We start from the raw sequence: 13520 nt of genomic DNA, 5'->3' as shown, positions 1-13520 counted from the left end.
ATTGCCAGTAGATGTGTGAGATTAAACCGCTGATAATAAAACATGTAAATGTGGAGGTAAAATGTTCTGCTGGCGACTGCAGTCTGTGGCAGCCGTATCTGACAGTGACGTGTTCTGGGAGGCGAAGCTTCTCACTAAATCTGGCATTGACACGTCATATAGTACACTCATACACTCAAGACAGGAAGATGAGACTGTATCTCAGAATTTCAACTCCTTTTTGTGAAATTTACATACTGTTAAACAATTAAGAGTATGGCACTTATCACCACGGCTGAATCAAAACGTGTTTGTTAGATCCAATCCCAACTAGATTTCTAAAAGAAGTAATACATACAGCTGGAGAGCCACTTCTAAACATTATTAATTCCTTCACGATATTTAGGTCACATCCCTAAATTGTTATAATCATTCTTTAAAAAAACCTTAATTAGACCCTAATGAAGTAACAAATTACAGACCGATTTCGTTTATATAAAAAATATTAGAAAAGACCAGGGATTAGTTTCCATTGCTATGCTGATGATACCCAGCATGATGTATGTGTTATTAAAACCAGATGAAATATTTAAGTTGTCCACATCAACTGAGAGTCTCCAGGATATAAAAGATTGGATGACCGATAATTTTCTCTTACTGAATTCAGATAAGAATCTTAAGATATTACTTATTGGTTCAAAATACACAAAATGGTTGTTAGACACAAAAGCTCTCACAATTCAGCTTGCACTTAAAAGGATGTACTATTACTACCAGCTCGACAGTGAACGACCTGGCTGTAATATTAGACAACAACTTATCCTTTGAAAATCATATTTCCAATAAAACATTTTTTTTTCCACCTTAGAAGTATTGTCAAGCTTAGGAACATTTTATCTGTAACTGATGCAGTTAGTTCATGCATTCATGACCTCCAGACTGGACTAGTGTAATGCATTACTAGGTGGTTGTCCTGCATCCTCAGTAGGCGAGCTACAGTTGGTCCAGAATGTGGCCAGCAGAGTTCTCACCAGATCAAGAAAATATAATCATATAACCCCAATACTATCATTCCTGCACGGACTACCTGTTAAATTTAGAATTGATTAGAAACTAGTAAGGACCAAAATGGTTTAGCTTCCACGTACAGTATCTAGCCAGTCTTCTGACACGGTACAATCCACCACGCTCCTGGATTTCTGGTAGTTCCCAGAACATCACAGTCTACAAAAGGGGGTAGAGCATTTTTATATTTAGCTTTTAAGCTATGGAATAGCCTTCCTGATAATGTAAACAGACTCTCTTAGTTTAAAAAGTAGACTTAACACACATCTCTCACCTGTTATACACATAATTCATACCATAACCACATAGTACATTTTAATGCACACTCTCATCTAATGCTGCTAATCTACTGAACAGTAGCTACGCTAGTTCTTTTCCACCTGTTATTTCTTCCCCTCTGCACCTGTCTGACTCATCCTGGTGCCATCCTGATGCCAAATTGGACTCCATGTTAACTTAGACATCTTCTAGCTGCCTAACACACAGTATGTCTGCAAATAATTCCTGCTATTTGTTATAATCCACATGAGAATGGGTTCCCTGTTAAGTCTGGTTCCTCTTAAGGTTTCTTTCTGTTGCCATCTCAGGGAGATTTTCCTTGCCACAGCCGCCGTTTCCTTTGGCTCGGCTCATTAGGTACTATCTAATCATTATGATCTATAAACGCTTTTCTCACTCGTACCCATTTCCATAATTGTGTTTTAATTTTATGAAGCTGCTTTGAGACAATGACCATGTTAAAAGCAAATTGAATTGAGATGAATTGATGGTAGACCATCCAATTTTTAGGTTAGCAAAAATATTGGAAAAGATAAAAGTGCTTAAAAGATGATGAACATAAATAACAGTTTATATATATATAATATTTGGTAGCATATGTTTTGCTTGAGACAATCTGGTGTCCCTCTGACAGCACCAAACTGTTATATTCTTTTTTTTTGTAATGCGTTGAACCATCATTCGTTACATATTGATTAATGCACAGTGAAATTGTTTGCATATCCCGTCCCGCAACCTGGCAGAGCTGGGGCTGAAACAGACAACTTTCCTATCAGTAACTCAGTGCCTTAACACACTGAGCCACCACTGCCCCCTAGAAAGTTTTCCTGGCTTGTACACTGCAGCTTCTTTCAGTTGTTGCTGAGAAACACCTCTCAGTAAGCAATTCACCTTTAAGAATTTATGTTAACTACGGTAAATTATAGTACATACCATAATACTGTATACCACAGTATTACCATGGTAACTCAGACAGTGACCACTGTACAACTTTCAGTATAAGGGTAGGTACTATGGCACACTAATGTATACCATGGTTCTACTATGTTGTGTGCAACAATACTTGTACTTGTACCAAAGTTCAACAGTTCAACATGGTACCATATTAGACATGTTAGTCCATACTACTAGTATGGTATAGCACAGGCAGTATCATATCTTTGTATGTAATATTAAGAGTTTCAACATACACTGTGGTATACACTATGACATCTAATTATCATATGCATACAAATGAATCATAGTATATAAATATTACCATTATAGTACATAAACATTTATAACATTATTGACAGTATTGACCTACTATGTGTTCCATAGTACCACAATACATGGTAGTACCATGTTCATACTATAGTTTTATATAGCATTATACCAGAGTATGTATACTGGTAATACCATGTACCATAGAATGACATGTACTATATCAGCAAATAAGTACCATGGGTCTGTCAACAATACCATATATATGGATGTAAAAAAGGTGTCATACTCTAACTTGTTCAACATGTAAACATGTAAATATCACTGTATTACATTCTGATCTATTGTATCAATTTCCTCTTTTGACCCCAAACACCATCAGTGTATAGCTAAAGAATTGCCGTTGTTCCATTACTTTTGGAAGGGACAGTATTCAATGTGTGTGTACACATTATCTGCACTTATGTGTGTGCAAAATAAAATAAAAAAGCTGTCAGTTCGTTGTTTGATATTCGCCACACGCAGCTAGTGGGCTCAGTCATATGGTTGTGTTGTTTAAGCAAGTTTTGTTTAGTTTTCAGTTCTGTGCTTAGCCTAGCAAATATACCAGTTGGCAGCATTAGTGGGTGAAAGGGGCGCCAAACTAATTTCAGTGTAAGCTGGTTACACATTTACATGTACATTTAATTAACTAATAAGTGCCAGTTCGATATATATATATATATACCCGAAAACATCACTAAAAACATATGATCATGTGTATCTGTACTGTTTCTTTGCCTATGTGACCCATTTTTTTTCTTTTTTGCTTAGTCATGTTTGTGGTTAAAATGAACTAAAATTTTGTTCACCCTATTGCCTATTTTGGACTGAAAAAAGGATATGTCACTTTATACTGCACAAAAGTTTTAAAATGAAATCAGTAGTTAAAATCGTTTTTTTAGAAACTAACAAAGATGTGATATTTTTAATGTCTACCCTTTTTTCACCAGGTTAACAACTGCACTAATGCTCAAGAAGTGACCAAAAAACATTACACTGACATGCATCAAGGAATTTGCAGGGTGATCATGAACACAGTATTAACAAGGAAAAACAAATTGTTCCAGCAAATCCTACTTTTAATGGAACTAACATACATATACCCCCATGTAGTGGACAGGTTCTATTATTTTACATTAAACAAACAAACAAATACAGTGGTTACGTTTCAGGACTTGGTATTGATTACCAAAAACACGGATATTGGAACTATTTAACAATATCAATACCGAGAAAATCCAAAGTCCACGGTGATGAGGACAACCAAAGGATAGATAGACACACACACAATAGTGCAATAACCTTAAATAAACCTGTGATAAACAGGCTGACGTGTCTAAGATCAAGTAGACTTGGGACTGCAAACGTGTGCCAGACTACTTGTGTAATATAAAAAGTACCATGTGTACCTATTACCTATAAAGGCCTATTAAGATGGAATATGAAAATATTATAATACATTAACATATCTCTCGAGGCAATCGATTAGATTAGGGTTATGACTTTCATCAAAGATTGCTGTCTACTTTATTAATGACCAATGACTAAAGGAAGAAGCCTGAATTTGTACATTGACTTGCCATGGAACAACTTTCGAGGTTAGTTAATTTAACAATAAGTTAAATTTAAAATTATGTTTATACCTTAGCCTTAGTGACCCCCCCCCCTCCTTCCTCCCTTCCTCCCCTATCTCTCACTCATTCTAATAACTGAGAGAGCTGCACTTTGGTCATTGGCTAGTCGACTTATCTGTCCTCATATATATAAGATAGGCCAAGGTGCGTGACCTGCTAAGCACCAATACACACTTCCTACTGAGGACAAACAGTGAGTATAACAATCCTTATGCTCTTAATTCAATTCTGAGAATTACACAAAAACCGAGAAAAAAAAATTGGTATATCGAAAAAAAGCATTTTCGTTCATACCGAGTTCAGGATCAGTATGCAGTATGCAATAATTGCAGATTTACTAATACATGCATGGTAAAAATTTCTTATGGGCAATCACATGTCAAATATTTCATGACTTGAAAAATGGATGTGTTTAAAAAGTTGCAATGTTATGAGTTGTTCATTACATGTCTAAATGTAAATATCAGTGGGTAAAAATTATGATCTACTGTGTCAGTTGATCTTGCTTTTTTAATAATTTTGATGGGGCTTGCATGCCTTCTTTCTATCCATCCATCCATCCATCCATCCACCTATCTATCTATCTATCTATCTATCTATCTATCTATCACGAGGTCTTACTCATTTGCCTAGCTCATCTATTATCCACGTCTAGCATCCACTACTTCTCAGACAGATTCCTGACATTTTAACTGAGATAGTATACAAACACACTGAAATTGCAGTAGACTGATAACGACATCATGAACTGTCTTTACTTTCTCCTCAGATCCAATAGTCAGCATGAATAAGCTGCTCTTTGTCTCTGTGCTTATCACAGTCTTTGTCTTGGGTATGTAATAATCCACAGAAACATTATTATTCCCATATTTACACTGCGCACAGTATGGAAAGATGCAAAATAAAGCTTAGTCTAGCACTTAATTTAGGGACAAGAAATTTTAACCTTCATTAGCTAAGAAATAAAGCAATTTGTTCTTGTAGGTGCGGAGAGCTTCCGTGTACCCAGACAAGCTCCTGAGGAGGAGGAGCAAAACGGACCAGTTACCTATCTACTTGACCAACTGAGGGGCTATTATGATTACAGCCTGAAAGTTGCTGGCTCAGTTGTAGAAAGCATCAAGGAGCTCAAGCTGGAAGAGAAAGCTAAGTAGGTGAACCACTACAATAATCACAGAATGCACCCACCACCCCATCAACTAATCAACGCAATAGTCTCACAGCATAACCAAATACTATAATAGTCAATGATTTCAGTGCATTTTTGTGCCCTCTTTTTAGGAATGTGTATTCAGAAACAACAGGAGCTGCACGCACCTATTTAGGCATCGCCCAGGATCAGCTTTACCACATGGTCTACCCGGACAGTGCTTAATCCCTTAATTCCTTTTTTTTTTTTTTAACTCCGGTCCTCAGTTATGCAAAACTGGAACCCCGTATCACAACCTGAAGCAGCTACAAGGAGCGCAACACTTCCAGTGGCATAAAGCTAAAGAGTGTTTCTTTCTAGATGTCATTACACCGCACCAGTGCATAACTCAAGGGTCACCTGAGTAAAGGTCAACAGCATGGACTAAATATGCTGTAATTACTAAGTTGCTAAAAAGTACATTGTCTTAAACGTGGTGATTCATTCCTTGTGCATTAGTAGCTCTCAGGTGCACTTCTGTCTAAAAAAAGACAAAGAAAATATTAATTGTGGTGCAGGACCACAGAAGGTATCTTGTCCTACCAGCTTCTTGTTTTGTTTACTGATGTCATGCCAAAAAATGCAACATAAATTATGCAACAAAACCAAACATTTGTAGAAAGTCCAACAAAAGACTCAGTTTTTTACTGCTGAACATAATGAACATTCTACACTTCTATTAAAGTTTGATATAAAAGTACAGTATGTAGTGAATGAAACACATAAAAGCATTAATCCAGTTGATTATTCATTGGTCTTATTTATTTAAAAATAAAAAGATGTGTATCTTCCAGGGTCAAAGCTTAGTGATCATTTGACCTAGTATGAGGCGAGCATTCCACCATGCTGTTAATTAATAATTTACTTGTAATTTTATATTTTAAGTATAATACAAGATATAAGTAATATTTGTCTTTTGTGTGATTAGTTTTATGTACTTTGTAATACAGTTGACACAACTTAGGGAGAAAAATAAGATAGGCTATATAACTCTTCCCTTCTATCTAGACTTGGGGCTGGAGCTAAGGTTCCAGTGGTTTTGGGCATTGGCTGCGAAGTGAACCCTAGAAGTGTATAGAATATGTTAATTCAAATATTTTAAATTTGAATCATTCTGCTGTGCAGAAATGCTCCGTAATTTAAAATTGACACATGAAACAATTTTTTCCCCTTTATTGAAAATGCATGAGATCAAAACCCTCTACCCAATCTCATTTAAGATTCATTTTAAAATAAGAGTTAAAGTTTGATCTTATTGTACAGACATGTGCCAGGAGTAGCTCAGTGGTGAAGGCATTGGACTATGGGTCGAAAGATCCCAGGTTCAAACCCCACAAAACACCAAGCTGCCACTGTTGGGCCCTTGAGCAAGGCCCTTAACCCTCAACTGCTCAGTGTAAAAAGATGTGTAAAAAGATAAAAATGTAAGTCGCTCTGGATAAGAGTGTCTGTCAAATGCCTAAAATGTAGAGAGACCTAGCTATTTCTTTATCTCTAACAAACAATGAATGTTTAGTTTAGCCATGTTGTTTAGTAAAGTGTAGCATTGTCCATGGTGTCCTGGTATGCTGAAGCATTAAGCTTGCCCTTCGCCCTTCCCTGGGGATAAGGGGCCTGATTGAAACACCTCAGTTCAATAGTTAACAGGTTTGGCCAAATACTTTCGTCCATATAGTGTGTGACTGTGAATGCACCAGTGTGTTAGACTACTTGATCTACACAGCTGAATATAGCTCTTTTCTATTTCGAGAACTGAGCTTTAGAAGCTTAATACCAAACAGCACACTACTGGACACAGAGTGCGCTACATGGTGTGCAGGAGGCGTGTTTGCACAGTGGACTACAGAGTGCTCAGGGGAAGGGAGGGGAGCTGTGCACGGAGCCGCGCGGTCCTGCGGGGGAAAGAACGCGAACGTGTCAGTCACGTGACACAGAGCAGCATCCGGAAGTGGTCCACCGCTGGTGGAGGAAGATGGCGGTGTATCAACAACAGCTGCACGGCCGCTACACATTCTTAAACATGACATTGAACTTGGTTTGTCTGTAGTGCAGCAGTGAAGGGTGATGGACAAGGATAGATTCGCTGTGAGTATACGCGCGCACACATACACGTTCTGTGTTAAACAAGAAGGCTGGCGGAAAATAACTGTAAAAATATTTAGGCTCGTTATTAAGTCGTTTTCGCCTTTCTGTAAGTATTTAAACACTTATAATATCACTTGTATGGGGATATGAAGGAATATATTTTACACCGCGCTGGGTTTTATATATTTATATTTTAATTGTGCCCTTAATTAGCTTACTGTAAGACGTGCTGTTTGTTCAGATAAAATACCAAAGACATAAATCTCTAAGCTTCTTTGTAAGACTATCCGGCCTAAAACAACACAAACAATAATAATAATAATAATAATAATAATAACGTTTTGTAATTTCAGTGTGTAAACGCTACTTATCGCGTTCATACGTTGAACCGGAAGTGCAAAACAAACACAACACAAGCACAAAGAGTCAGAAACACAAGGTGTAGTTACAGAGAACGTAGCAGATTAAAAAGAAAGAAAGAAATAAGAGAGGGAGAGAGAAGGGGGAAAAGCAAAACAGTAACACAGCAAAAACAATAAGAAAAGGCTACAACAATGAAAAAGACTCAAAAAATGCAACTTCAGGAAAACAATTTTTTTAAATATTTGTTCTTATTTTTTAATTACATTTACATTTAGGCATTTGGCAGACGCTTTTATCCAGAGCGACTTACATTTTTATCTCATTATACAGCTGAGCATGCTCTTTTTAACTTTAGCATGCTCGCACACTCTTTTTTTGTCTTTTCACTCCTTATATGGCAGTACTTTCTCTAGTTTGTCAGATGAAAAATAAAAACATTAAAATGGCCCATGCTTGATGACATAATGGCAGATGTACCCATCCTACTATCCCCCCATACCCCCACCCTCCCCATTTACCTTCCATGGGCGGGTCAGTGATAGGGCCGCGTATTTCCTTTATGCTTGCTCAGGACATTGACTTAGGACTTACCATGGTCGTTCCGTGAATAATCCGGAAAATATTCCGTCACTTTGCTGTGTGCGTGTGCTTTTTAAAAAAAAAATTGTCTCCCGATCGACAAGCATGTCAAAGCACAATGGACACATTCAGGGTTGAAGGTTCGATTCCCTCCTCGGTTCTGTGTGTGAAGTTTTTATGTTTCGGTTTCCTCTCTCGGTCCTAAGACATTCAGATTAGCCTTATTGGCATTTCCAAATTGCCCATAGTGTGTGTGTTTGTGGCCTGTGATCGATTAAACGCTGTCCAGTGCGTAACCTGCCTCGTGCCCAAAGTCTCTTGAAAAAATCTTGAGGCCTCCCAAGACCCTGTACACGATAAGCGATATACAAGTTGAATGAATGAATAATTCAAAAACACAACAGATGTCACCCATATATGTGACATTATTATCGCGTTATAGCACCACTGAATATGATTTTATCACGATACCTTGGCGCTGATACAATGTGTATTGTGATTCTACAAGTATTAAAATTTTAGAAGTATCCTGTTGTGATATTACATTTTTTAAGATTTTATGACAATTCTTAACAAATTTAGTGAGTAATTTGTTTTATAACAACCTAAAAATGTGTGATAATCACAGTAGTGCTGGGAAGTTTGGATCATTTCAGTGACTTGGTTCTTTAAATCTCGTTTATTAAAATTAATGAATCTTTTTTTTTTGTTGAGTTATTTAGTTCATTTCGTTCTTTTGATCAGAAATAAACTAAAATGTTACATTTCCGAATCATTTGTTCTTTTGTCACATGACTTCTATAGACGCTATGCAGTGCATTACACAAAAAACAGAATTGAGCAGTTTTTCTCATGCATCTTCTAGTCCGAGTCGTTCGTTCTTTTGAATCTAAAGCACTGAGTAGCGCCTATGGGTGTCACATGACAAAAAAACTAATGACTCGGGCTAGGAGACTCATGAGATGAACCGCTCAATTCTGTTTCCTGTGTAATGCACTGCATAGCGACTATGGGAGTCACGTGACAAAAGAATGAACTATTCAGACTAGAAGACTCAAAGGTAACTACTAATTTCTGTTTCCTGTACAAAACCTACTGAGGTTTTGCAATGCTTTGCGCATGCGCGCCCAGTAGAAATGAACGAATCACTCCCTACTCATTCTTCTAAATCACATTAAAGGCTGGTTCAAAAAGAATGAATCGTTCATGAACGACCCATCACTAAATCACATCCATGTCCAGTCAGCAACAAGCATGCTTGTGCGTCATGCATGTTTTGAAGTAATATTTCTGAATCTGATGTAGTGTTTGAGTGTTTTAAAGCGCTTTGGACTTCCAGACTACTGTGTGTTTACCTTTGCTATGCTCTTCACCCCCACACAGTCTGCTCCCAGCTCTTGGCTGGAGATGAATAACTTCATTGGTGACCTTATGGCTTTTAGTGCATCTGGCTCTGGTCAGCTATTGAAAAGCGCTAACAATCAGTCACTCCGTACTGCCTGGGAAAGCGCAGGAACTGAGACACCAGCAACCAAATCCTGTTATCCCGCTCAGACTGACCCACAAAGCCAGAGCCAACGGAAAAACGTGGCAGGAATCAGTTTGCACTCTGGAGCGAGGATTCAGGAGGCTGCAAGTTGTGACGAGCAACAATGTGAGTGCAAAGCTACAGACTGAAGTAATACAGTAGATGCTGTGACTATGTACCATGATAAACAAAAATAGCACTGGTACATCAGTATTATGTTTATGTAAACAGTTCAAATGATTTCAAAGATGCAAAGTGGTCAGCAGATACTGCGATATATAAAAAATAACTAATATATATTATTATAGTGTTTTTTAAAGGTTTGTGATGTTTTTTTTGTGTTTTTTTTTTCATATGTACTGTTTTTTGTTTTTGTTTTCCCTGCAGTACGGCCATATGCCTGCAGATGCCCGGGCTGTCCTCTGTCCTCAGCATCCACTTCTGCATCTACTATGCATCCACTCTGCCTGAAATCCAGAAACAATTCCTCCTCACAGGCTGAAACATCTAAAGGGTCCACGTCACAGTCCAAAGAGCCAAACACAGTCACGTTTGGCCTGGGCTCCTGTCTTAGCCTGGCTCTTTCTCTGGAAGAAAGAAACAGCGAGTCGACAAGCTTGTCCAACGCACAACACCAAGACAAAGGCACAAACACAAACAGTTCAACATCTGCTTCAAACTCCAACCCGCAGATCTGCCCAGCACCTCTCCAGGCCTTCCCCTGCTTCTGCTGTCATCCATGCCCTTATCTCCTGCATCCCCAGCAGGCATCTGATTCCCACTTCGCCCACACTCACTCTCACCACCATCACCACCACCACCATCACCACTGCCCACTCACTGCCTGCCTTTTGTGCCAACGTTCCCTGAACTGTGCACAGCAGGAGGGTCACACCCAGCGCCAGCACCCGTGCATGCACTGCTCTGCCTTGTTCCTGCGACCCTCACAGCTGCTTCAGCACCAGCGCACCCAGCACTCTTCCAAAGCTGGTGGCTTCCTTTGCCCCGAGTGCGGCCGTGTCTTCAACTCGCACAGTAACCTACGCGTACACCTCAACGTGCACACCGGAGCGAGGCCATACACGTGTGCCGACTGCGGCAAGAGCTTTAGCCAGTCAGGTGCACTCAAGATCCATCGGCGTGTCCACACTGGCGAGCGGCCGTACACGTGCACCTACTGCGGCCGGGGCTTCCCACACCTGGCTGGTGTTAGGGCGCACCAGCGCATACACACCGGTGAGAAGCCGTACCAGTGTGCACAGTGCGGCAAGGGATTTACTCAGTCGGGTGCCCTCAAGGTCCACATGCGTGTCCACACAGGCGAGAGGCCGTTCCTTTGTAACCTGTGCGGCAAAGGCTTTTCAAACCGTTCTGGTGTCCGCTTTCATCAACGTACTGCGCATGGCATTATCACTGAGCCAAATTCTGTGGGACGGCCAAGCCTGGCCGGCACCAGCTCAGAAGTCCAGCCTAAGCAGGCTGACCAGGCAGCATCTGCTCAGTCTCTGGAGCACAGGCCTCTTCCAAGGGAGAAAAATTCTGAGGGAGAGGAAGTGAGAAGAACCCTTCCTTACGGCTGTGAGGACTGTGGTATGTGTTTTCCGGATGCTCTCTCCAGAAACAGGCATCAGGCACTTCAGCACTACTCCACTGAAGAGGAAGATCAGCCTAAGGGACCTGGAGCAGCACAAGGAGAACATGTTGCGGAAAAGACGTTGGTCTAACAACATACAGTATGTAATTATCATACTCTAAAATACATTAGAAAACCAGCCTTGTCTGTAGATCAAGACTACCAGACTGGGTCCATGCTAAAATCCTTTGTGTACTAATTGCAAAAGAAAAAAAAAACTTTTGTGTGCTTTTGTATGTGGCCTTAAAATAATGAAACTGGTTTTAGCACTTTCAACTAACAAATGATGGCAAATATCATAATTAAAGAAAAAAAAAGTCACATTACGGGTACCGATTGTGATGAGGTTATAGAGTGTTCTCCAGTGTGTCCATGTTTCTTTTGCTCTTTCTGTAATCACAGTGTTTAGAGGTCATGTGCAAAATGGCTTTATTTGCCATTATAGTGTTGTTATTTTAATTAGGTCTCAGAGCGCAGGGTGGCATGAATAGTGCTATAGTGCTGTGTATTGTGAATGGAATGTGTTACAAGGAGGTCTAAAGAGTCCCCCTAGTGAAGGAGTTAGAAAAAGGACTGAGTTGGGGAAAAAAATGCATTCCAAGCATGCCAGCCCGGAGCAGATGGCAGCTGGGACATAGAAAATGAGAGGGCAAAAAGGACACCTTTCTATGGACTTCTTCATTAGCCCGTGCTTCATCTGGGACAGTGTGAGCAGAAACTGTAACCATAGCTGGACCTGGAACAGAGTAGAGGAGATCAGTCAAACAAGGCCAATTACAGTGACAGATCCAGTGTTGGCCGTCACTCTGGATGGATTCAGGACTAATGGATGTTTGAAGGGAGGTCCCGCCAAAGGGAGGTTGATGAGGTTAAACAAGTATGGAAAGGCTCACAGGAGATGTAGCTGAATCTGACGATAAACCCAAGCCTTTAATTAAATCAATCTAACCCTGTGACCGTAAAGCACTGGTAAGACATAATCAGCGGTCACTGGTGCAATGGCTAGTCATACTGGGGAAAAACAAATGAAGGCACAAATGAGTTTAGTGCATGATACAATGAGAAGAGGAATACAATCTAGCAACATAGCAATCTTGTGTTAAAATGTATGATGTTTTTTTTTTCCCCAGCAAATTTTTACCTAGTAACTATTTTGTATAGGTTACTGCTTTAACATGGAGCACTTAAGACAGTAAGACTTTACATGTGGCTGTCCATGTGTGTACCTTTTGTATTAAAAAAAAAAAATCCATCCACTGAATGGCAATTCATACAAATAAGGGACACTTATTCGTCTCTGTGAAGCAGTATGAAACACTGACACTTTAATTGTGATTGCTGTCAAAAAACAAGTCTCAAATTGTAAGCCATGAGCTTATGTTTAAACGTTTGTACTAAATTTTGATTACCCAAATGATTGGTATGCAAAACACTTTTCAGTAAGTTTTTAGTGTACGTGAGAGTATTTTTATTATTCAGACTCAAATTGTTTATAAAGAAATCGTCTAGTATCAATACTGAGAAATGTTCTGCCTAGAGTCGTATATAATTGTAATTTGATACACAGCTCTAATCTGTTCAGTCCATTACAAATATCACACATCATTACTCAGTACTGCCTATATTATTAGTATACTATTGGTATTTTTTTTCTTCTTTTTTTTCGGTTGTGTGCAATTAAAGTACCAAATGAATTCTCAATGTGTGTTGCAGTCTCTTAAATGAAAGCCAGTATAAACCCAGTCTAAGGTTGTTGATTGAGCAGGTACAAAGGAAATGGGTATAGTTCAGGTATTTATAGGGTTTTAAGATAAGATAGAATATTACACTGTTCATATTTCACTCTTCCATTAAATCCAGGTCTAGGATTACTGTACGCCTGGGAAATCCATTCTCATGTACTCGAGGCTACAACAGTACATTTAATTTAATTATGGGACC

General features: G+C 39.2%; 2 protein-coding genes across 2 annotated transcripts; both read left to right on the top strand.

Moving 5' to 3' along the window:
* Positions 1-4346: 4346 nt before the first annotated feature.
* apoc2 (apolipoprotein C-II) lies at positions 4347-6135 on the top strand. The gene is made up of 4 exons (XM_053495094.1): positions 4347-4395; positions 4972-5034; positions 5187-5352; positions 5484-6135. The coding sequence occupies exons 2-4, from the start codon at positions 4986-4988 to the stop codon at positions 5575-5577; spliced, it is 309 nt and encodes a 102-aa protein (XP_053351069.1). The 5' UTR covers positions 4347-4395; positions 4972-4985; the 3' UTR covers positions 5578-6135.
* A 927-nt stretch (positions 6136-7062) lies between these two features.
* Positions 7063-13274, top strand: si:ch211-79k12.2 (uncharacterized protein LOC568844 homolog). The gene is made up of 3 exons (XM_053495497.1): positions 7063-7476; positions 9802-10072; positions 10334-13274. Exons 1-3 carry the CDS (start codon positions 7456-7458, stop codon positions 11668-11670), a joined length of 1629 nt encoding a protein of 542 aa, XP_053351472.1. The 5' UTR covers positions 7063-7455; the 3' UTR covers positions 11671-13274.
* Positions 13275-13520: the final 246 nt, after the last annotated feature.

This window comes from Clarias gariepinus, chromosome 4 (genome assembly GCF_024256425.1).
Source record: "Clarias gariepinus isolate MV-2021 ecotype Netherlands chromosome 4, CGAR_prim_01v2, whole genome shotgun sequence".
NCBI classification, from domain to species: domain Eukaryota; kingdom Metazoa; phylum Chordata; class Actinopteri; order Siluriformes; family Clariidae; genus Clarias; species Clarias gariepinus.
The sequence above is the reverse complement of the archived record's forward strand: the minus strand, read 5'-3'. Positions and strand labels throughout refer to the sequence as shown.

Excerpts from the sequence above, each read along its gene's own strand:
- apoc2 (XM_053495094.1), top strand. The coding sequence starts at position 4,986 with ATGAATAAGCTGCTCTTTGTCTCTGTGCTTATCACAGTCTTTGTCTTG. Across the intron at positions 5,035-5,186 it reads TATCACAGTCTTTGTCTTGG|GTGCGGAGAGCTTCCGTGTA; the intron begins GTATGTAATAAT and ends TTGTTCTTGTAG. Across the intron at positions 5,353-5,483 it reads AAGCTGGAAGAGAAAGCTAA|GAATGTGTATTCAGAAACAA; the intron begins GTAGGTGAACCA and ends CCCTCTTTTTAG.
- si:ch211-79k12.2 (XM_053495497.1), top strand. The coding sequence starts at position 7,456 with ATGGACAAGGATAGATTCGCT. Across the intron at positions 7,477-9,801 it reads TGGACAAGGATAGATTCGCT|TCTGCTCCCAGCTCTTGGCT; the intron begins GTGAGTATACGC and ends ACCCCCACACAG. Across the intron at positions 10,073-10,333 it reads AAGTTGTGACGAGCAACAAT|TACGGCCATATGCCTGCAGA; the intron begins GTGAGTGCAAAG and ends TTTTCCCTGCAG.